General features: G+C 47.1%; 1 protein-coding gene across 1 annotated transcript in view; it reads left to right on the forward strand.

Moving 5' to 3' along the window:
• NCKAP1L (NCK associated protein 1 like) overlaps positions 1–21,577 on the forward strand; it is a gene marked incomplete at its 5' end in the record, with an annotated part of 41,820 nt that extends 20,243 nt beyond the window's left edge. The window contains 13 exons of the mRNA XM_080812374.1: positions 2,231–2,376; positions 2,707–2,838; positions 4,157–4,375; positions 6,236–6,366; positions 9,331–9,428; positions 9,548–9,641; positions 9,797–9,879; positions 10,180–10,260; positions 12,814–12,907; positions 13,781–13,897; positions 14,487–14,596; positions 16,562–16,651; positions 20,164–21,577. Of these exons, the coding sequence (XP_080668500.1) occupies positions 2,231–2,376; positions 2,707–2,838; positions 4,157–4,375; positions 6,236–6,366; positions 9,331–9,428; positions 9,548–9,641; positions 9,797–9,879; positions 10,180–10,260; positions 12,814–12,907; positions 13,781–13,897; positions 14,487–14,596; positions 16,562–16,651; positions 20,164–20,295 (1,527 nt within the window). The 3' untranslated portion in view covers positions 20,296–21,577. The remainder of the gene's footprint in view (positions 1–2,230; positions 2,377–2,706; positions 2,839–4,156; positions 4,376–6,235; positions 6,367–9,330; positions 9,429–9,547; positions 9,642–9,796; positions 9,880–10,179; positions 10,261–12,813; positions 12,908–13,780; positions 13,898–14,486; positions 14,597–16,561; positions 16,652–20,163) is intronic.
• Positions 21,578–23,289: the final 1,712 nt, after the last annotated feature.

Consider the following 23,289-nt stretch of genomic DNA (forward strand, 5'->3'; position numbering starts at 1 on the left):
CCCAAGTAGGGCTAGGGCTTTTGTGTACTTGAGTTTATGGCAGGTTTCTTTTCTTGGTGTAACCCTTCAGTCTTTACTCCTTTACTCCCTCAGGACTAGATAGAGGTGTCTAAAAATACTCTTATTTGAACAGCTGCACACCAGCAAAACCTGTGCTCTCATTTGAAGACTTCTGGGAGATGAGTTAATGTTCTGACTTCGTTCCCCTCCTCTCTCTGCCCTGTGTACACATAGTTAGGACAGTGGCCCCTGACATCACACATCTTGTCTCCCCTTTCTGTCCATCTGCACCCTAATCTGGGGCCCTGTGAACATTTCCAGGCCCCTCCTCTGTGTTTATCCTCAGGACTACTTTCTGGTCCTTATCTGCTTGTTTTCCCCTCTCTCCCTTCCCTTGACTGACTCATAGCACCTGGTCACGATGAACTCAATCTAAATCTCAGAAACTTTGAAAACGAGGAGCTTCTTCTGCTGTTGCCCTGGAGTCTTCTGGGTTTCCTAGACTACCCACCCTTCCTGGGTTTGAGTCAGGCTTTGTAGCAACTTTGGGAGAAGGATGAGCCAGGATGTGTGTGTGTGTGTGTGTGTGTATGCGCATTCGTGTTGTGTATACATATGGGCAGTTAATATTAGTACTTACATAACCTTTCCATCTTCTCATATGTAAAATGTGCATAAAAATAGTTCCTTAATAGAGATAGCCTAGAGATGAAATGAAGTCGAGCATGTTAAATATTTAGTACATGGCTCTCAGTAGATGTTAGCTGCTATATCATTTGGTACTTACTGGGCTCTAAGCTCTGTGCTGGGTTTTCGGATGGGCCCCAGAAGGAAGTGACACAATCCCTGCCCTTGGGGGAATGTCCTGATTTAAGGGAAAAAGGAATACAAATACATATTAGAAAGAAATTTAAGTAAGGAATGCAAAGAAGATAGGCAAATAAGTATGATTATGAGTGTATTCATCACTCAATTTGAATACCTACTACATGCAAGGGACACACTTAAAGAGATTTGCTCAGTGCTCCATCAAGGGTGACGAAAACATGATATGAGTAATTGTTTTCTCACACACCAGAACTTTTCCAACCAAGTGAGTGTTGCTCCCTCCATAGTTATCATTTCCAATAAGTAATTGGTGATGTTGCCATTACTAATGGGGTTATGTCTTTTACTATGTTCAGAAATGACCACAGATATTTTGGCACCATTTCAGGGTTGACATATCTTTAGTGTCACATCTTTTAGTGTGACTGTGAAGTAACAAAACTAGTTTTCTTATGGCTCTTATGCTGTTCTGAGAGTAATTCTGAGTGGGGAGTTTCCAGACATGTTCTGCACATGCTCAGCAGCATTGGGTTAAATGGAGAGAGTTCTAAGATGATTACCTTGAAGAAGATACTGGAATATATAATTCTATCTTACGTTTTCTGTGCAGCTGACTGGGTATCTTGGTTAAGAGAAGGGATACAGAATTGGTGTTTAAACTACCTAGCAAGAGGGGCGCCTGGGTGGTTCAGTAGGTTACGCCTCTGCCTTCGGCTCAGGTCATGATCTCAGCCTCCTGGGATTGAGCCCCGCATCGGGCTCTCTGCTCAGCAGGGAGCCTGTTTCCCCCTCTCTCTCTGCCTATCTCTCTGCCTACTTGTGGTCTCTGTCAAATAAATAAATAAAATCTTAAAAAAAAAAATAAACTACCTCACAAGAAATATGCTATCTTGTTAAAAAAAAAAGGAAAAAGAGTTCTGGTAATGTTGTGAGCTCTGAGTCTCTGGAGAACTGTGGTAGAATGGGTCGCTGACTCCAGGGGAGAGAATATATGGAGATGGAGATGGTCATTCCGTACAAGCAAAAAACAACTCTCTCCTCAGGATGGACGATCCAAGAAAGTGCAATTGAGTGGAGCTCTTAGATCCTATCCTTTTACTTGAATTTTTCCATAAGGAAGGACTCTCTCTCAGGATGTGGGTGGGGACTTGATGATCTGATCCATAAAAGACACTGCCATTTTGAGCCTTTGAGCCCTAACCATGAGGGATATTTAGGAAAAACTGAAAGAAGCGTGTGCAGTTCAAATGGGCCCCCCTTGGAGGAAGAGATGCTGGAAGCAAAGAAAGAAAAAGGCAGAAAAATGAAAAAAGAGAGATTAGTGGAGGGCCTGTTAGATGGGCTTCTTGATAGTTCTAGGAAGGAATCTCGTTTCTCTAGTCACTTGTGCCTGTTCCTACAGCTTCTACCTAAGCACTGTGCTACTACCATCAGCAAGGCCAAGAATAAGAAAACACTGAAGCAGAAGCAGACCCCCAGGAAAGGAGAGCCTGAGAGGGACAAGCCAGGAGCTGAGAGTCACCGGAAGAATCGCTGCATTGTCACCAAGTGAGGACCTGGGCCCTTGAGGGCCAAGGTGGGGCTCCTCAAAGAAGGGAGAGCAAGGAAGAGGGAAGGAGGTACAGCAAAGGAACGTGGAGGTGGTGGTGAGGAACGACAGAGAGAGGGGAAAGCACTTACATGTGAATTTTCTCCTTTGCCTTTGAAGGCAGCATTGGTGTGTACTGGTCGAGGAGTCCTAGAAGATGGAAGGGTCTGAGGGTCACATATCCTTCCCAGATATGAGCAGGTAGTGCCAGACCCTGGCACTCATCAGGGTTCGTTTTGACAGGCTTTTGATTGGTAATCCAGGCTCATTTTACTTTCTCAATTTCCCAGCATGGACAAGCTACACTTAAACTTGACAGAATTGGCACTGACAATGAATCATGTACACAGCTTCTCTGTGTTTGAACATACCATCTTCCCTTCTGAGTATCTCAGCAGCCATCTGGAGGCCAGACTCAACAGGTACCATTCTTTCCTTGTCTTCTATGCTGGCCTAGTAGGATTGTTCTGAAAGCTGGATTCTGTTCGATTCATCTTGGTGGTCATTCTGATGTGGCTGATCTGGCATAGGCCTCAAGTATCTTTATTAAAATCCAACTAACAAAAAGCGTCTGAGACTTTCTACAGGCAGTTTTGGGGGACAACCAGAACTGATCACCACTGGCTTAGTGGAGTGAGAGGGGGTTTTGCAGTCAGCAGACCTGTGTTGACATCCTGACCCTCGGGAAAGACACTGGAGCAAGGATTATGACTTGTTTGAGCCTTAGTTTCCAACCTTGTAAATAAGGATATGATATTTACCTTATAAAGAGAATTACCTTGTAATTGAGCATTGGTATAGAATTAAAGGTAATACATAATGAGTACAAATTTCCTGACATAGATAGATTTTGATAAAATAGATTCCCTTCCTTCCACTGTGCCTCCCTTTTCACTGCCCCCTGAGGTAGGAGGAACATTTCTGATACTGGAATTGAGCACTACAGTTAGCAATTAGGGAAATGAGGGGAAGAATTATTTTGAATAATCCCCTAGTCTTCTATGTTTTGTTTTGAAATATGTAGTATATTCCCTCAAGTTGCCAGGGAAGGCCCGCTTGAGAAAATGACATTTGAGTAAACTCCTGAAGGAGCTGAGGAAGCCAAGTGTGTGACTATCTGGGAAAAGAGCATTATACATAGAGGAACTAGCCAGTGCAAAGGCTCCGAGGTGGGAGCCTGCCTGGAATGTTCCAGGGACACAGGGGAGGCCAGTAGGCCTGAAGCAGAAGCAGCCAGGGGCAGATGGGTCGTATGTGAGGTTAAAGAGGTTGGGAGAGTGGCACACTGTGTAGATGTTTCTGTGTCATCGTAAGCACTTTGACTTTTTTTTTTTTATTAAAGATTTTATTTATTTATTTGACAGACAGAGATCCCAAGTAGGCAGAGAGGCAGGCAGAGAGAGAGAGAGAGGAGGAAACAGGCTGTTTGCAGAGCAGAGAGCCTGATGCGGGGCTCGATCCCAGGACCCTGGGATTATGACCTGAGCCGAAGGCAGAAGCTTTAACCAACTGAGCCACCCAGGTGCCCCAGCACTTTGACTTTTATTCTGAGTGAGATGGGGGACCTGGGCAGAGTTTGAGCAGAGCAGGAATGATAAAAGTGCCTACCTTATTGGGTTGCTATGAGATTTAAAGGAGATCCTATTTGTAGTTAAATCACAGCACCGTGCCTGGAAGCAGTAGAAATGTGCTGTTACTGTGTTTGATATTGTGACTGTGATTATGATTTTTGTCACCCAGAGCCATTGTGTGGCTGGCGGGCTACAACGCCACGACCCAGGAGATCGCAAGGCCTTCTGAGCTGCTGGCAGGAGTCAAAGCATATATCAGTTTCATACAGTCACTGGCCCAGTTTGTGGGTGTTGATGTTTCCAGAGTCATCCGCAATGCCCTCCTCCAGCAGACACAGCCACTGGATTCGTGTGGGGAACAGACGATCACCACTCTCTACACGAACTGGTCAGTGTTGCTTATCCTCTTCCACCTCCTTACCTCTTTGTTAGCACTTTTTCATTACATGGTCAGAACTCGGTCCAGGCATTTTAGCTCCCAGGGTCACAGACCCCCAAACATAGGCTTCTTTCTGCTTGAGGACTAGAGCAATAAGCGGGAGGGCAAACCCAGATCCCCTTCTGTCCACAGGGGACCTTCTGTGTAACATCCGTTCATCTACTTTGCAGAAATTTGAACTTTTTCCTCCCCCACTCTTTTTTTAGATTTATTTATTTATTTCAGACAGAGAGAGAGAGAGAGAGAGAGAGAGCACGTGCACTAGTACTTTGGTGCAAGTGGGGGGAGGGGCTAAGGGAGAGGGGGAGAGTCCCAAGCAGACTCCCCGCTGAACATGTGGCCCAATGCAGTGTTGGATCCCATGACCTGAGATCATGACCCTGAGATCAAGACCTGAGCTGAAATCAACAGCTGGACGCTTAACTGATGGAGCCACCCAGGCGCCCCTGACCTTTTTCCTCTTAAGCTCCAGTTCCTAATCTTCCTTTTCTGGATTCTCACTGTTTCAATTTCAAATGCTCTCTCTTCCTCTTTCTGAAGTTCTTTTATTTCTCTTTTTGTTCAGCTTCTCTCCCTGAACACTATCTAACACTGTATCTCCAGAATACTATTGCCTCACCTCTGACATGACCATGTCAAGTCTAACAGATTGCTTTTAATAGGAAGGGGCCCTCCCCTCCAAAATGAGAGGAGGTAGGAATTAGCAATATTTCCTTTGAGATTTTAAGGATGGAAAGGAGCTGGAGTCCTAACCTCCCCAAGCCACTGGGTGGCGCTCTCATTCCAATATCAGCTCAGCAGGAGCCCCGCGGCTAATAACCCCCTGAGCTGGGGAAATTCTGGCAGGTGGCTACCTCCTACTTCCACCTGATCACTGCCCCACTAAAACATTATTTGTAATGTAAAATCTCCCAATTTCAAAATTTTGACAACAAATTCAAATTAAAAGAAAAAATAAACTCACCTTTGATGGCTGGGTTTGGCCCACCTGTGGTTAGCTTGTGACTGCTGTAGGACCTGGGCCCAGAGCCAGTGGCTGGGTCAGTGGCGCTGGTTGGCCATGCCCTCCTTTGCTGACTGGGGCTGGAGGCCTTTCCATTTTTTTTTTTTTTTTTTTTTTGTCTTTTAAGGATTTTATTTATTTATTTGACAGAGAGAGACACAGTGAGAGAGGGAACACAAGCAGGGGGAGTGGGAGAGGGAGAAGCAGGGAGGCCGATGTGGGGCTCAAGCCCAGTACCCTGGGATCATGACCCTGAGCCCCTGGAGGGTTTTTCAGCTTGCCTGGAGATCAGGGGGATGTATCTGGAGACCGGATGTCTAGTGTTCACGAGGCTTCTGTCTGTGCAGGAGGTCTGACTTAGGATCCGCTTCCAGAATCCTAGGTTCTTGGTCCAATGTTCTCACTGGGGAGGCTGAGGCTAAGTATGTTTCAAAGGACCCCAATTAGTAGGAATTTTTTTCTTGTCAGTTTGGGCTTGTCTTACCTGACAGAGAAAGGCCAAGGGTGAGGGGCGAAAACAGTTGGAAAAAGAGCAGGGGCTGAGGGAGGGAGTGCCCAGTGTTACATTTGACAGCCCAGTGAAATACCCTGTAGATTGGAGGAGAAGCGGAATTACATTACTGCCAGTTGTTTTTGAGCCAATAGCTTGGGGTGATAATTAGAGTGTTTTACTGTCTTCTTTGAGTCTCTTCTCCCCACCCCAGCCTTTGGCAGAGTTTCTCTTCCTGAGCCCAGTGGCAGTGGTAGGGAGCGATGGAGAAAGGATTGAATGCTAATCTTGTGTGTTTTCTTGGCCAATCCGGTAGGTACCTAGAAAGTCTGCTTAGACAGGCGAGCAGTGGGACCATCATCCTCTCCCCAGCCATGCAGGCCTTCATCAGCCTTCCCAGAGAGGGGGAGCAGAACTTCAGTGCAGAGGAGTTCTCTGACATCTCTGGTGAGTCCAGGGCCTGGTCTCCTTGTCAAGGAGCTGAGCCTTTCCCCTCAGTACAGGACCTCAGCCTACAGAACTCATCTAAATTCTCCTACCTTCCCAAAGGCTCATTCTGTATGCTCCTCGGCATCTCTGTGAGATTACATGTTAGGGACAATAAAGGGAATTCTAAGTGAGACCCAGAATTGAGGAGTGGCCTGGGGGTGGCAGGTGGAGAGGGAAAACGAGGGGAGGTGTAGGAGCTAGACAAGGGCACTCAAGTCACTGAAAGGGTTTATTTTTAGAAGGGTGGTGAATATTTTCCATTTCTACACAGAATAAAGAGTGGGGCATATAATGAGGTGTAAAGGATGAATGTAAGGCAGACATTCTGATATTTGGAATTATTAAATAGAGGTCTGATGTCATGGCATCTTCTATCTTAGGGATAAATTTTAGGGCCTTACTTAGCCAGAGCTTGGATTGCTAATGTGTAACAATGATGATAAAATAATAGATGACGTTCATTGTGGGCTAAGTTCCGAACGGTTCACATGTATTAGTTCCTTTAATCCTCACAATGGCTTTGAGATAGGTACTCTCATTACCATCATTTTACAGATGAGGACACGGAGACCCAGAGAGCTGAAGGAGCTTGCTTAAAGTCACCCATTCATAAATGGTAGAACTGGGATTTCAACTCAAGGCAGTCAAGTTCTAGAACCTGGGTGCTTAGTTATATGTAGTGCTGCCTCCTAATGTGTAGAAGTGCTTTGGTGTCTCCAGGCCAGTGGGAAAGGATTGTGGAGTGAATGAGTTCTCTTTTTTAAAGAGGCCTGGCAGCCATACAGATCCTTTTCAATGGATTTGTTTTACTGACTGATCGATGAACTATTGTACTGCTTCCACCTTCCTCTCAACTCCATATAAATCATGGATCCTACATGGTGTCTGGGGCATGTGGGGGATGTTTCCATGACCCTGCCTTCTCTATTCTTCCCTTCCTTGGTGGGGGGGAGGTGTTATGGAAGAGTACACAGCTCTGTTGTCCAGCTCCGTCCCCTTCTTACCCTCATTCGGACTCCATTAGTAAGCAGACCCTACTCCTTGCCCGTTGGAGGTTTCAGATGTCCCCTCTCATCAACTCCACCCACAAACGTAGGCAGCATCTAAAATCAGCTTTAGGTCTTGCTGACAACTGATGAGCAGCAGGAGGTAAGGCTGGTTCCCCCTTCTACCACCCCCACCCCAATTTCCCTGAGTTACCATGGTGATGGGGCAATGCTACTGTAAAAATAGATGGAAAGAGAAGGATGCCCCAGGGTTGTGAGCCTGGAGTTGAGAAGACTAGAGTAAGGAACATTGGTGGATCTGAGCTGGGGGATCGGTGTGTCTTCTCTCTAGGGCAGGCAGTTCTGCTCCTCTTCCTCTCTGTGAGCCATTTTAGCATTAGCGAGTTGACCAGGTGGGAAGTGTTTTTTCTAGTTCTCAACTCAGTTCTTCCTACTGTAAATAGGAGAGGCCTATGTGTAGTATTTCGTCCAGATAGGGCTCTCACCAGTTCCATTTCCTCTGTCCTTGGTAGAGCCCAAGATCAACTGGTCCTGACTTCAAGGACCAGAGGGTGAGCCTTGATGTCTTCCCCCTCTGACCTTTTATTAAATATATTTTTTCTTTTTTTTTAAAATTTATTTATTTGACAGACAGAGATCACAAGTAGGCAGAGAGACAGACAGAGAGGGGGAAGTAGGCTCTCTGCTGAGCAGAAAGCCCAATGCGGGGCTCGATCCCAGGACCCTGAGATCATGACCTGAGCTGAAGGCAGAAGCTTAACCCATTGAGCCACCCAGGCGCCCCTCTAGTGTTTCTAACAGGGGATTTCCCCAGGCAGGTTTCATTTAATTCACAAACGGCCAGAGACAGGGTGGGTAGGGACAGATAACGCATCTGGGCAGACTAGAGGAGGAGGGATTCAGAGGAAAAAACAACTGGGATTCTGGGGATGTGTGCTGATTACAAAAAAGAAAAGGTAGCTCAAGGAGAGGAAGATTTGGACAGCGAGGGAAGCAGAGGTGGGGAACATTGAAGACCCCAGACCTTAGATAAGGAACCAGTTGTGGTATCTATAGTAAGGGGCAGTAGGACATCACGGTAGGTTTCAGGTACCAGCCCTTAACCTGGGTAAGTGACCTTGGACAAGCACTTGATTAACTCTCCCATGTCTGTTAAACCAGAATGATGTGCCATATACTTCAGAGAGCTGTCAATAATTATCATAATGACAATCCTTTAATCATAAATATCTATGTTTCTTTTTTTTTAAAGACTTTATTTACTTATTTGACAGAGAGAGATCACAAGTAGGCAGAGAGGCAGGCAGAGAGAGGAAGAAGCAGGCTCCCCACTGAGCAGAGAGCCCAATGTGAAACTCCATCCCAGGACCCTGAGATCATGACCTGAGCCAATGGCAGCGGCTTAACCCACTGAGCCACCCAGGCACCCTATCTATAAGTTTCTAAGGTTTTTATAATGGTATCTTATTTACGCTCATATCAACTCTGTGAAATATTCAGGGCAAATACTAACTTCTTCATTTTACAGAGAAGTAAACTGAGGCTCAGATAGGGTCAGTGACTTGCTTAAGGTCTTACAACTCATAAAGTTAGTACAGCTAGCCCAGCAAGAGCAACCCAGATACCACAGGAAGAGACTTGGAAAAGTGTAGATTCCTGGAAGAATGTAAAGTAAATATCACTTGTGGTAAATCTGTGTGAGTACCAGAGGGGAGAAGCTGATTCGTCTCACAGGCAGACCAGACCTGTCACCAGAATAATTTCGCAGGACTTCAGGCCACTTTTGCTCCCCAACTTCCCACTTCCTTTCCTGGATGAAAGTGATTGTCAATGTTCAGAGTACTCTCTACCTGTGGTGTCAACACCCCAGTGCCCCCTGAAGCCCCCCTCCCGGACCTCTGTAACTCTCTTGCAGAGATGCGGGCCTTGGCTGAACTCCTGGGCCCCTATGGCATGAAGTTCCTGAGTGAAAACCTGATGTGGCATGTGACCTCTCAGATTGTGGAACTGAAGGTACTGTGGAAGCCAGGCCTGGGGCAAGGGATAGGAGTAGGAGATGGAGGTGGGAGGTGGGTGGGAAGAGATACCACGGTTTCATCTTTTCCTGCTTTGTCTCTGTGTCCTGGCTGCAGAAGCTGGTGGTGGAAAACATGGATGTACTTGTTCAGATCAGATCCAACTTCAGCAAGGCCGATTTGATGGCTTCTCTGCTGCCCCAGCTGACAGGTGAGCACCTCCCTGACGGGAGAAGGAACTGTGGAATGGCATTGCAGATGACAGGGGTCTGGGGAGGAGATCTGGGGGCTGGGCTGGGTCCATAGAAGCAAAGTTATCACTGTTCTCCCAAGTTCTATGTTTCCAATGCTCTCCATTCTCCTCAGGGGCTGATAATGTGCTGAAGCGCATGACCATCATTGGAGTTATCCTCACTTTTAGGGCCATGGCCCAAGAGGGACTTCGGGAGGTGAGCTGGGGAGGAGGGGCCGCCCCAGAATCACAGATGCCTCTGAGGGAGGGGTTGGTATGACAAGTCGTGGAAACGTATGCTGAGCATTGAGGAGAAAGGAGGAACTTAATTTGGTAGAGGTCCTAGAAGATCTCTGGGGATAGACGAGTGGAGAAACCTAGGGGCAGGCTGAGAGGGAGAATGTGGGAGGCTGGCGGGGTCCTTACCTAAGTCTCGGCCCTTTTTTGGTTTGTTTCCATCTATCTCTGAAGGTATGGGCCCTGTCCTGGGGATTCATTTATCTTCTCTCTCTTCCAGGTGTTCTCCTCCCACTGCCCGTTTCTTATGGGTCCCATTGAGTGCCTGAAGGAGTTTGTCACTCCAGACACAGACATCAAGGTATGGGACAGTGCGAGGTAGGATCCACTTAGGAGATTTTGTTGTTGAAAAGGATGTAGCCAGGGCTTTTGTAAGGGCATGGGGGAGCTCTAAGGAATACTGTAGGGAGACGAGGCAGCATTTGAATACGAAAGCACTGGGAGAGAGTTTGTGGAGTGAAGAGCACTGGTCAGACAATATTCTTGGAGAGAGAGGGCAGAGCTGGGGACACATGAGGGGTTGGTGAGATGTGGAAGCCTGGCTGACCTGTGGGAGGTGGGGAAACATTGCTGGAGAAAGCTAAGACCTAGGATAGTATCTGTAGGTTTCCCCCTAAAGTGTGCAAATTAGATACTGACCCCCTCTTCAGTCAGGCGCTTAGGTACTTCTTTGTAAAAAGATTTATTGCTTCCATCCCCACCCACCGTGCCTGCCCCCAGAGTTGCCTTTTTTCCTGGTCCTTCCTCTTTGCTCTAAAACCTTTTGGTTCCTCTATATCAGGGTCACCTGGCTCAGACCCCCATTTACTACGGAGATGTAAGAAGGAAGGGCTTCTGCAGGCACCCTGAGCAAACAACCATTTTTCTGCGCCTCCCACACGTCTGCTGCATCTTTCTGTCTTTTGAATTACCTCAAACAAACAAGTCTGTTAGGTAGGATATATAGCCAAAGGCTGGGAACAAGAGCGTTCAAAGGCATAGAACAGGTCACTTCTTTTACAACTGATTCCTTTAACAGAGAGAGGCCTATGATTAAGAGGGAACTGGTTAGCAGAAAGAATTGAAATTAGATATTGAGAGGGGCACCTGGGTGGCTCAGTCGGTTAAGTGGCTGCCTTTGGCTCAGGTCATGATCCCAGGGTCCTGGGATTGAGCCCCACATTGGGCTCCCTGTTCAGCGGAGGGCCTGCTTTTCCCTCTCCCTCTGCCTTCTGCTCTGCCTGCTTGTGCTGTCTCTCAATCTCTCTGTCAAATAAAGAAATAAAATCTTTTAAAAAAATTAGGTATTGAGGAGAAACTTCCTTACCTTGAGATAAAAAAATCTGTGAAATCTCCCCCTTTCTCTGCCCGATGTTAAGGGTGAAGCAGTCATGGGAGCCGTGTGGGTTTGAATGGCTGCCCCTTCATTTTCTTTCATGGTGAACCTGGCTTTCTGGCGGCTGCTGATGCTGGAGACGAATGATCTAGACTGTCAAGAGCTTGTCTACCTGTATCTCCTGGGCAGCACTGAGTTTTAGGCTCTGCCTGCTTGTGAAAATAAGCAGGTTGGAGCAGAGAAGGGGGGGATGGTGGCCTGTCCATCAGAGATTCTGTTATGCCTGAGAAGAATGTGAAGATTAGGGAAAGAGAAAACAATACCCCCTTCAGTCATCCCTTTCTTTCTCAGAACATCACACAGGTTGTGGATCAGATCCCTGATCTCCCCAGCCACGGTTACCATGAGCACGGTCATTTAGCTAAAGGGAATTTAAAATAAAGGGCAGTGCGGAACGTGGCAAAGCTTTGCCTTCTATGTGTAGATGGAGGAAAGGAATAAGGTTTATTGTTCTATTAGTGACTCTGAGTGTGTAGGGTAGATGTTTTATACAAGTGGTCTAGTTTAATCTCTACAACAACTCTGTGAGGGATTATCATCCCAGTTTTACAGATGAGAAAATTGAGGCTCAAAGAGGTGAAGTGATTTTTAGCCAAGGTCGCACATTTATAAAGTGGTCCTCCTGGGATTTGAACCCAGAGCTTCTCACTCTAAGGCCTTTTTCTCCTCTTGGAGGCCATGAGGTTTTTTTTTTTTTTTTTTTTTTTAAAGATTTTATTTATTTATTTGACAAATACAGATCACAGTAGGCAGAGAGGCAGGCAGAGAGAGAGGAGGAAGCAGGCTCCCTGCTGAGCAGAGAGCCCGATGCGGGGCTGGATCCCAGGACCCTGGCATCATGACCTGAGCCAAAGGCAGAGGCTTTAACCCACTGAGCCACCCAGGCGCCCCGGCCATGAGGTTTTAAAGGATTGTTTTCTAGGTGGTGAGACGAGCCATAGATCTCCGCTCCCGTCGGAAAAACTAACTGCTCACACCAGGCCACTGTGTGAGCCACGCTAAGCCAGTGGTGCCACTAAAGGAGATAGAGATGGGTTTGGGCTGAGGTGTTCGAGGAGGGCTTCACAGACCCTATGAGATTTGAGTTAAGCCTCGAAGGACAGGTGTCACCTAGCTATAAGTAGAGGACAGGAAAGGACACTGTGGAAGAGGGACGCACATGAACCAAAGTCTGGAAGTCAGGAAGTGAGGTGTAGTTTGAAGATAGTGCATCGGTGACCCAGGCCAGGTGGATTGTAGGAAGCACCCGAGGGAAAAAGAGCAAGTCAATGGGTACTATGGGGTATCTCAATGCTGAACAAAAGCATTTGTGCCTTTCCCCTGTAGGTTAGGGAGAGCCATGAAAGGAGTACCTAGATAAGATGATAGCACACCAGAAGTCTAGGATCTGTGATCCAGGAATCCTCAGCTCCCTCTAGCTTCTGTCAAACACTTCTCTCCTGGGAATCCTGTCCAGAATGTTGTTTTCTTCTCTACTAGGTGACCCTGAGTGTCTTTGAGCTGGCTTCTGCTGCAGGAGTGGGCTGTGACATTGACCCAGCCCTGGTGGCTGCCATTGCCAATCTGAAAGCTGGTAAAATTGGGGGAACTGGAGAAGGGAGGGCTTGGGCTGTATTTCTAGGTGGGCAAATGTCAATGTCAAAGAAGCCTTTATTTGGGATTGTGAATTCTGAGCATATAAGCTGGGAGCTAAAGAAAGACTGAAAATGTAGTCCCTAACCCCCAGAAAATACTTAGAGAGGCAATTTAGACCCCTAGCCAGGTTCCAACCAATGGACCTGTCAGTCGGCTAAAAAATATTAAATGAGGGTCTCTTTGATGCTCAGCAAGGCCTCAGAGGAACTTATAATCTAGTAGGGGAAATCAGGTTAATGCAAATAAAACCATGAGAAAGCCATCCGCAGTCACATAAGATTTCAGGCTGAGCTGTATGGTGTACATCTAGGTTCCCCAGAGTGATCTCGTACCCTCCCTTCCCACAGAATCACCCTGACCCTACTCAGTTCTTCCCGTGGTCTCCCATTGTCTCTGACATTTCACATTTCTTACGCACACTCAGAATGGGATGAAACCAAGAGGCTGGCATTAAGCCCTTTCAAAACTGCTGGACTAGCCCTTCTCTCTTGGTTTTGTGAGCCTCTTTCCTCTCCTTTCTGCCTCTCCCTCCACTCTATCCGGCAGCTGACAGTGAACTCTGACCGCTTGTCTGCAGAGCCCTTCGCTAAGAGCTCTGCTCCAGTCACCAGAGGAGGCCTCTAGGATTGGGCCCCTCATGGTAAGTGGGGGGCTAATCCTGTCTCCTTCAGCAATGACTTGCCTGGAGTGCTTTTGAAAGTGTTTCATAGATGTTTCTTTATGTGACCCGCACAGTTCTGTAAGTAGGGTCTCTGTAGAAGATAACTCCTGTTTGCTGACCTTCTCTCTTTTCTTTTTTCCCTCTTACCAGACACTTCATCCCCTGAGGAAGAATATAAGGTGGCCTGCCTGCTCTTGATCTTTCTTGCAGTTTCCCTCCCACTCCTGGCCACTGATCCCTCTTCCTTCTACAGTATTGAGACGGATGGTAAGTAAGGACTGCTCTGAGTAGCTGGAGCGACCAGTACTGTTTAGGTCAGTCTCCTGGGGTAGGGAGATGAGATGGAGACATTTACCTGGAGAATCTAGGCTTCTGACTCAGGTATAAAAAGTTCTGTTTCGGGGTGCCTGGGTGGCTCAGTGGTTTAAAGCCTCTGCCTTCGGCTCGGGTCATGATCCCAGGGTCCTGGGATCAAGCCCCACGTCGGGCTCTATGTTCCGTACAGAGCCTGCTTCCTTCTCTCTCTGCCTGCCTCTCTGCCTACTTGTAATCTCTGTCTGTCAAATAAATAAATAAAATCTTTAAAAAAAAAAAAAGTTCTGTTTCAAGAAATACTTGAGAATGAACTATCCATAAAATTCAATTCCAGTGGAAATTTTTAGGAATATCCTTCTCCTAATATCCTAACAATATCCTCATATTTCTTAGGTATATCATTCCCCACACTCCTCCTAGTGCTTTTGGTGTCAAACAGGAGTGGCCTAGCCTGGAAAACAGAGAGATGACCAGCTGGGCTCAGCCTGGGGCAGCTCACTGTATTCCCTTTTGTTTCTCTCTCCTGTCAATCATAACCTAGGTTACAACAACAATATTCACTGCTTGACCAAAGCCATCATCCAGGTGTCTGCTGCCCTCTTCACACTCTACAACAAGAACATTGAAACTCACCTCAAGGAGTTTCTGGTGGTGAGTGGCCCTGGGCTATAAGGCATGGGAGGTTCTAAAGTCTTTGGGGATGAAATGGAAGGTTGCAAAGTCTAGTGGGAACTGGTGTGACTTCAGTCCATAGACAGCCCTTGTTGAGCAGGTCTTGGAGTCTAACCTCCCATCTAATTCATTCAGTGAGTGAGTGGCCACTCGGTGAAAGGCAGGAGTTTCTTCTAAATTCCCTGAGAGCTGGTGTTTCAGCCTCTGCCGGACGACTTGGAAAGAGCATTGGACTGAGCCAGTGAATCTGAGTTCTAGTTCCGGATCTGCCGCTAAGATGCGTGTGACCTCTGAAGAACCAAACTTTTGGGATCTCATTTTGCCCATTTATTATATAGGGAGGTTAAACTGAATCTATGATTCACTACTTCGGGGTGCCTTAGACTATCCCAGGGAGCTTGTTGAAATAGAGATTCCTGATCCTTATGCCAGATGTACTGAATTAGAATATCCCAGGGTAAGGAGTCCAGGCCTCTGTTTTTTAAAAAATTAATTAATTGATTTTTAAATAAAAATAGATAATTATTTACTTTTATTAGTAAATTCGTGACCCGAGCTCATGATCCTGAGCCAAGATGAAGAGTCAGAGGCTTAATCGACTGAGCCACCCAGGTGCCCCAGGCCTCTGTTTTTAATAAAGTCTCCCAGAGATCAGCTGCACAATCAAGTTGGAGACGCTGAGTTTTAGAGCCTTTAAGGCCCTTTCCAACTCTAATCTTGACAGAAAAGTCAGACTTTTTCCACATTCTCAAATTGGAGCATAAATCAGAATCACTACTGAATTTCTGATTCAGTAGATTTGAGGTAGGACTGGAAAATTTGCATTTCCAAGTTCCCAGGGGATGCTGATATGTTCATCCTGGGATCTCACTTTGAGAACCCCTGGTCTCCATTTCTAGGACTGGAGCTTTTAACCAGGCAGCTGATTCTACAGTAGGTCACATCCAATTTATTCGAGAAAAAAATTGTTTTAAAAAACATTTTTAGCCAAAGTTTGACTCCCTGTAGCTATCACCATTGATCTTAGTTTTGCCTCTGGAAAAACACAGAATAAGTAATCTCTTTCCATTGTTGAAAGAGGCCCTGGAGTTTTCCATCCTAGTCCTCCATGGAGGAAATCCATCCATACACTTTTGATACATGGTCCATTACCCACTGCCGCGGCTTGAGCATTCTCGGAATGGGGAGCTTACTCCTTTGCAAGGCAGGGGACTGACTTAAGAACTAGGGCCTCCTTTGTCTCCTTTTAGGAGCAAACACACTAGATCATATTCTCTCCGGAATCATACCATTGTGCTGCAAGCTGAGTTAGAGGGTCTCCATTTAAATGGGGCCAGCCAGCCAATCTGAATGGGTTCTGAGCCTCTTAGATATGAAGAGTATTCACAGCAGATCTCTAAGATGGGGTGAGAAGGGACCCGCCTCTCCCTTTTCCCATTTGTCCTGTTTGTTTGCAAAATGAAAGTAACCTGGGCCTGGGGTACAGTTAATCATGTCTCTTCCTCCCTATTTGATCTGTTGGGGGCCTGGAGGTGAATGAGGGTTGGGGGGACAGCCACTTGGGAGTTGACAGGAGGAGAATTCGAAGAGCTCTGCATCTGAATCAGAGGCCCAGCCACGTCTCTAGTCCGGTGGGGAGTCAGCTGTAAACAGCTTGGTGACACTGCTGTCTGAAGGCTGCCTAGGAAAAGAGGTTAAGCTCCTGCCTTTGCTCTAGGTTCTGTGCTCAGCCGTGGCAACCTGCTACTATCTGCCCTGCCTGGTTTACAGGCAATGTGTTGCTCTCAAACTGAGGGGTTTGCTCCTTTTCCACTGGGAGTCTCCAGGAACTTACCAGCACTTCTTAACTCCCCTCCTTGATCTTTTCTTAACTTCCTGTAGCCTGAGGCTGTCCTACTCTGACCTCCATAAAAATCTGCTTTCTTACAAATTCTTCCCCTACAGGTGGCCTCTGTCAGCCTCTTGCAGCTGGGCCAGGAGACTGACAAGATTAAAACCCGAAATCGGGAATCCATTTCTCTGCTCATGCGCTTGGTATGTATCTGGTTTAAGTTGGTCTGGGAACAAAGAGAGCAAAGGCCAGAGGGGGACCCCTTTTGAGGGTTTCTGGGTCTCTGCCATTGTCATCTCTCAAAAGCATGAACTCAGAACTGAAATCTGCCTGACTCTCTGGGTCTAGGCCTCACATTCTGGTTAACATTCCAGACTTGTCCTATACTCCCAAGGTAGAGTCTTTGATGACTTCCTCTGCAGTACAGGGCCTTCCTGGCCCCTGGCTGACTGGGCCCTTTTTTCTCAAGTCTGACCTGCTGGGGCAGCTGTGTCCTCATTGGTGACTGCCGGTCCACTTCGTGTTTGATTTTACTTGACCACTCCCGACCGCTGCATGTCTTGTCCTTGAAAAGTACTGTGGAGAGAGGGTGCTGAATAACACAGAGCTGAACTGGGGGAGGGGAGATGGGGGCTCAGAAGAGGGAAGGAATTTTCAATGAAGAGCTGCAAGACAGAGAGCCAGGTGGGCCGTGAATCAGGCAGCTCCTGCTATCTCTTTCCTCCCAAGCTGTGGGCTTTTCGCTACTTTGGCAGAAAGTTCTGGGAACTCTGACTCAGTTAACTTAAAAAAATCTTTTCCTCATGACCCTGTTTTCCTCTTCAACACGCTTACTCACTCTTTCGCTCTAAAAGTCTGAGTCTCCAGGTTCGTGCCGCACTGAGATACAGTCAGGAGGGACTCCCGCCCTGCCCCTTGTGTTTCAGAGGCCCTCCTCCGGCCTGCGGAGACAGGCTATGCCTGTTTGAAGCCGGTGCTCCACCCGGAAGTCCACGCTAAAGATTTCTAGGACCTCGGAATTCTCCGCTAAGTGGCTGCAGCCTGTCTGCAGGGCTTACGCAGAGTTGGTGCCGAGTTTCTTCCCCGAGTCCATCCTGCCGAGGCAGGCAGTGCTGCTGGTGCCTGTACCCCTAGTGCCAAGGGACCTATGGCTGGAGTTCAGAGGCACAGATGGGAATTCCGAATGTGTCCACAAAGACCCCGCAAACCAGGCTGGTCCGCTCCACCCTGTTCTTGGAGAACTCTGAGGAGTCCTAAGAATTCTGAATTCAAACCTGGCCTTTCATGAAATTATAAAGGGAGATTGTGAAGAAAAAGATAGAACAAACTAGTTTGTTTGATTTATTTAGTCCCATGCTACGTAGGCTTCCATTTGCATTCTCTGCCAGGCCCACAGATGTTAGGCGCAGGCAAGCCTGGGCCTCCCTCTGGGTCTCCTGTAAGTGCACAGGCATCGAGTAGGAGCTGTGTCTCAGCTAGACACAGCTGGATAAAGGCCTCGATTGGGCTGACTAAGGATTATGACGGAAACAAGAGGAGAACGGACGCGAGGCCTGGGTGGGGATATATCGTGAGGGGAGAGAGCGCAGTGGAGGCAGATGAGGCCAAATGCCAGGAGTATGCTAGATAGAGCACAATCTTTGGAGCAGCATGGCCTTGGGCAAGCTAATTAACCTTCCTGAGACTCTGGTTTTTTATCCATAAAAGTGGGCAATAATCCTTGTGACGAAGTGGTTAGGATTCATAAGAAAATTTATGTGAAAGTGCCTAGGACGTAATAGATGCTCAATGAATGTTAGTCCCCTCTCTCTGCTGCTCGTTTTAGTTTCTGGATGATTTAGTTGTGCTCCTTCCTTTCCTTGGGCAGTTTTCACCTCTGTAAGGTTGGAGGTGGCGATTCTGTGTTGGCCCTCAGGCCTGCCTCCTCCTGCTTTGTCACCCTCCTCCCCCCTCACATGTGGGAGGGTGTCTGCCCCTGGTGGCATCATGGTGAGGCTGCAGAGTAGCTGGGACAGAGCTAGGACCAGGCACTTTTTGTGAGAGGGAGAGACCCCGGGACTAGCTGCTGCAAAGCAATTTAAATGCAAATGTTTTCTTACAGAAATACAGGGGAAGGAACTGTATTCTGAGTTAAAAGGCGACTCATGTAGTACCAACTCCTGGCAAGGCCCTTCTCTCCCTGGGGTCTTTCTATCTTGGCTGTGAAGCCTGGGCAGTGCCCATGCCCCCAGGGCGGCTGGCTGCTTCCTTGCATGGTTACATCGGGAGAGGAGATGATTCTCTGAGAATCGTGGAATCCTAGATGTCAGGATGAGATCAGATCCTGGCTGTTAGTCCAGTCCTTACAACTGATAGGTGAAGGAACTGAGGAGAGGGAAGGAAAGACGACATTCAAGGTCTCCCCCAAAATCTGTGGGCAGATTTGGGCCGGGAACCTAAGTTGCTCAGCCTTTGCTGTAGGGCTGTTTCCACTGCCGTGAATTTCCTCCAGTTAGGAGCCTTGTGATTTTCCGTGCTTAATGGAGCAAACACTAGGAAGTCTTGGGCCTGTGGATCCTTCTCGAAGCCGTCACTCATTTCCTTGTACCTGAGGGTCATATCCCAGAAAAGAGACCTTATTTCTCTCCTGGCTTAAGGTTTGAAAGTCTTGCCTGGCCAGAAATTTCTTCTGGTAACCAGCCTAAGATCCGAGCTACCCATCCTGGCAGACTTTTCCTTCAGCCTGCAGTGCCTGTTCCTCTGAGGCTGATGTGTGTATCGTGTGTGCCTGTATTTGAGAATAGCAGAATCTCCGACATTTTAAAACTTGAAAGAGAGACAACCATGTTAGAGTCCATAGGGTAAATTCTCTTTCTTGAGTGGATTTTCAGGATTTGAAACACCAGACATTTTGGGGAGGGCCCATCTGTGTGAATTGCCGGAGGATATGGGACACTTCTCTCCAGTGTGTGTTTTTTAGTCCCACAACCACGTGGATGAGGAGGGCACTGAGGGAAGCACACCCTGTTCCTTCCTCAGGGATGGGACCCTCTAGCACAATGCTAGGTTGTGGGGCTCTTTGCTAATATGTCCCCCGCCCCCTGCCCTCCACTGCTACCCTCAGTCTTATCCAGGCATCTTGAGCTATCTTTCTGCTTGGCTGTGGGGGCTGCTGGGATTACCACAGCACACAGGCTTCTAATTAAACTAATTAATCATGCCTGCTCCTTTATGCAGCATCCTTACTGTTCCCCAAGCTCTGTACTGAGGGAGGGAGGATACTGAGACCCGGCACAAGAGGACCCATGTGGATTCCAGGCGCTTCTTTCTTGGCCTGCCATGGTGATTGTTTCCTTCTCTGCAAAGCTTTGTTATTAGCACTTTAATCCAACCTTACCTGCTTCTGTGCTGCCCGCCACGTTTGGTTTGGCATCCAGAATGGGAGAGAATGGGAGTCTTTCTGCCAGCAGAGAAGTGATTCTTTCCTTCCTTCTGCCCCTGAGTCCTTCATATAACCCTGATAAGGGGCCCAGGGACCATTATAATGAAGCCGAAGAGACCATGTTGCTTTCCTAAAGCTAAACCAAGTGTGGGAAGAAGGGGGTGTATGATTTGGAACGTTGTTCACTCATAACTCTAAGGACCTCCAAGGGCCCAGGGAACTGAGTGAAGGAACAGGGTATCACAGAGTTATATGCTAGCTGAGGTTCTCATCTCTTGACCTGTTCTCTTCCAGGTGGTGGAGGAGTCCTCCTTCCTGACCCTGGACATGTTGGAGTCCTGTTTCCCTTATGTCCTGCTTCGAAATGCCTACCGGGAAGTATCCCGGGCCTTCCACCTGAACCGAGTGGCAGCCAGTACCCACTGAAGGACCCTTTGGACCTACCTAGACCCATGAAGCTACAGCTGTTTTCTCAAGGGATGGGCTCAGGAGTCAGAGCTGATGAACAGACATATGGAGGAATAGTCCAGGGCTGAGAAATCATAGAGAAATGGGTCAGGCTGGCTGGGGGTGGGGGTGGGGATGGAGGTGAAGGACAGTTTATTGGAAAAGTGAGGGAATTGGGGACCACGTGTATGAATTTTTACTATGAAAAGCACGAGTGACACACAAGTGTTTTCTCTTGTGGTGACTAGCACTTGAGCTCTGACTGGCATGGGTCTCTTGACCTTCATCACGATTCTAGGCTAATGCTGGCAGGCAGAGATGATCAATCATCATATTAAACCATAATGAGCTTATAATCCTCCCACTGGAGCTGCTATTGTCTCCTGCACATTCATTAGGACGATTATCTCCTCTCTTCCTTTTCCAAATGTGTTCAGCAAACATTCAGCTTGCTCCTACTGCAAAGCAGTAGCAGAGGAACTCCCTTTTTCCTTTGTGGGGCTCTCTCAGGAGTCGTGGGCCTTGTCTTCTGCCCCCAGCTCTACTGCCTTCATGGGCAGTGAGAGGTTATCACGGGCCCCAGCCCCCCTCACCTGCTCTCCCACACCTTGTGGGGAACCGGTAAGTTCCTCCATCTGTTTCGCTGGAACCCCGCCTGCTTTTTCTTTGCCATCACTACAACCCAGAGCAGAGGGTCAGTCTAGCTGATACGAGGTCATGTGACAACTAATTGGATCAGAGTCATGTGGGTCTCCCTCCCAGATCATTTGGGGGTACTCTCCCTCCTATCTGGAGCCACTAATTTAACCCAAATCCCCTTGTCATCCTGGGTACAGCTGTTGCTCCAGGCAGGGATTTCTCTTCTAGATCTTAAACTTCATAGACCTCATTAGATTATAGGGCCCTGAAAGTGGGTATACTTGAGGGAGTACAAGCTGTTTCAACTTGGCCCTTTTCTGCACTAATTAGAATTTCAAGTGTCACAATGCCTGGGGCGTTCAAGATAGCACTAAAGCTGATTTAGTTAACTCCATGGCAGGAAACAGTGGCCCCATCCATCATTTTGGTGCACCCATGGCCAGGGCGGACTGGAGCAACAGATCCTGTGTCACAGGTTGAGAGTTGTTGAAGTGTGCAAATATAATTAACTAGCTGATTAATTAGGGTCATGTCCATATTTGCATGATAAAAAAGGAAGCAATTGTTGGTTTTCAGCAAAACCATCTGGGGTTCATTAAAGCCATTTGATAGCTGTTTTGGGACTTTGTATGCATGTTTGATCTTTATTTCTCAAGACCCAGGCTCAGTCAATACTTTTTAAACTTGGGACTCATAATTGATACACAAGCTTTTCTTAGCAACGATTGTCTGCTCTTTAGGATAGAAGCAACAGAGCATCCAGCTTCATGACATCAGCTGGTTGGCCTTCCTTGCTATGGAAGGGCCATTATGTTCTAAAGGAGTGATTCAGGGTCTGGCCTTTTGAGACCGAGGGCAAAGTTAATGAGCAAGGGAAGGCTCAGAAGCATCAGAACAACTCCTCCTAGACCCTCCCCTCTCTGCTGGGATCTTGTTCTTGAGGAAATGGAGACCTCTGTTCCATGTACGTGAAAAGCTACTTGAGAGGAGCCTCCCAGGGGATAGCATAAGTTTCTGCAGGGGACTCGAGGGTAGACATGATACTTTTTTTTTTTTTAAAGATTTTTATTTATTTATTTGACAGACAGAGATCACAAGTAGGCAGAGAGGCAGGCAGAGAGAGAGAGGAGGAAGCAGGCTCCCCACTGAGCAGAGAGCCCGGTGTGGGACTCGAACCCAGGACCCTGAGACCATGACCTGAGCTGAAGGCAGAGGCTTTAACCCACTGAGCCACACAGGCTCCCCAGATACTTTTTTTTTTTTTAATCAAAATTTTTATCGAGAGGGGGCGCCTGGCTGGCTCAGTGGGTAGTGCCTGTGATTCTTGATCTCAAGGTTGTGAGTTCAAGCCCCATGTTGGGCATAAAGCTTACTTCAAAACATTTATTTATTTATTTTTTTTATTGAGGTGGCTAACCCACATGCACTTGTAAGAAATAACACAGAAACACTGCATGTCAACCATACTTCAACTTAAAAGAAAAGAAAAGAAAAGAACTCAGAGAGATCTTATGTACCTTTACCAGTTTCTCCCGTAGTTAACCTCTTGGATAACTATACTATACTATCATATTGACTTTGATACAATTCATGATCTAATCCAGATTTTCCCAGCTTATACTCATTCCTCTGTGTGTATGTATTTAGTTCTGTACAGCTTTTTCTTTTCTTCTTTTCTTTTTTAAAAGATTTTATTTATTTATTTGAGAAAGAATGAGTGAGAGAGAGAGCACAGAGTGAGAGGGACAGAGAGGAAGGGAGAGGTAGAGCAGGGATACTGATGTGTGGGGGATATGGGGCTTGATCGTGGGGTTCGATCCCGGGACCCGGAGATCATGACCCAAGCCAAAGACAGATGCTTAACTGACTGAGCCACCCAGGCATCCCTGTACAGCTTTCCCATGTAGGTTTGTGCATCTGTCACCAACATGGTCAAGATCCACAAGGATCCCTCATGTTGCTTTTTTACAATCACATCCCCTTCCCCTTCCCTAACCCTTGGCAGTAGAAATCTGTTCTCCTTTTCTGAGATGTTGTCATTGGACCTGATATCTTTTTACAAATATGTAATCACACACACATTTCTCTGTTATGTATACTTTTTCAAAGTGCTCTCGCATCCTTTATGACAATTCTGCAAGATAGCTGGGGAAGGCTTCCCTATTTTAGGCCAGTAAATAGATTCAGAGATGTTTAATGATTTAATGAAGGTCACATGTTTAGCAGTACATCGAGAACCGGGACTCAAGCCTGATCTCAATCCTAGACATTTTCTACCTGACCAGACTGCCTCTTCATCTGGAAAGACTTGGTCGTTAGAATCCAGAGACTCTA

Source organism: Martes martes (assembly GCF_963455335.1).
Source record: "Martes martes genome assembly, chromosome: 8".
Taxonomy (NCBI): Eukaryota; Metazoa; Chordata; class Mammalia; order Carnivora; family Mustelidae; genus Martes; species Martes martes.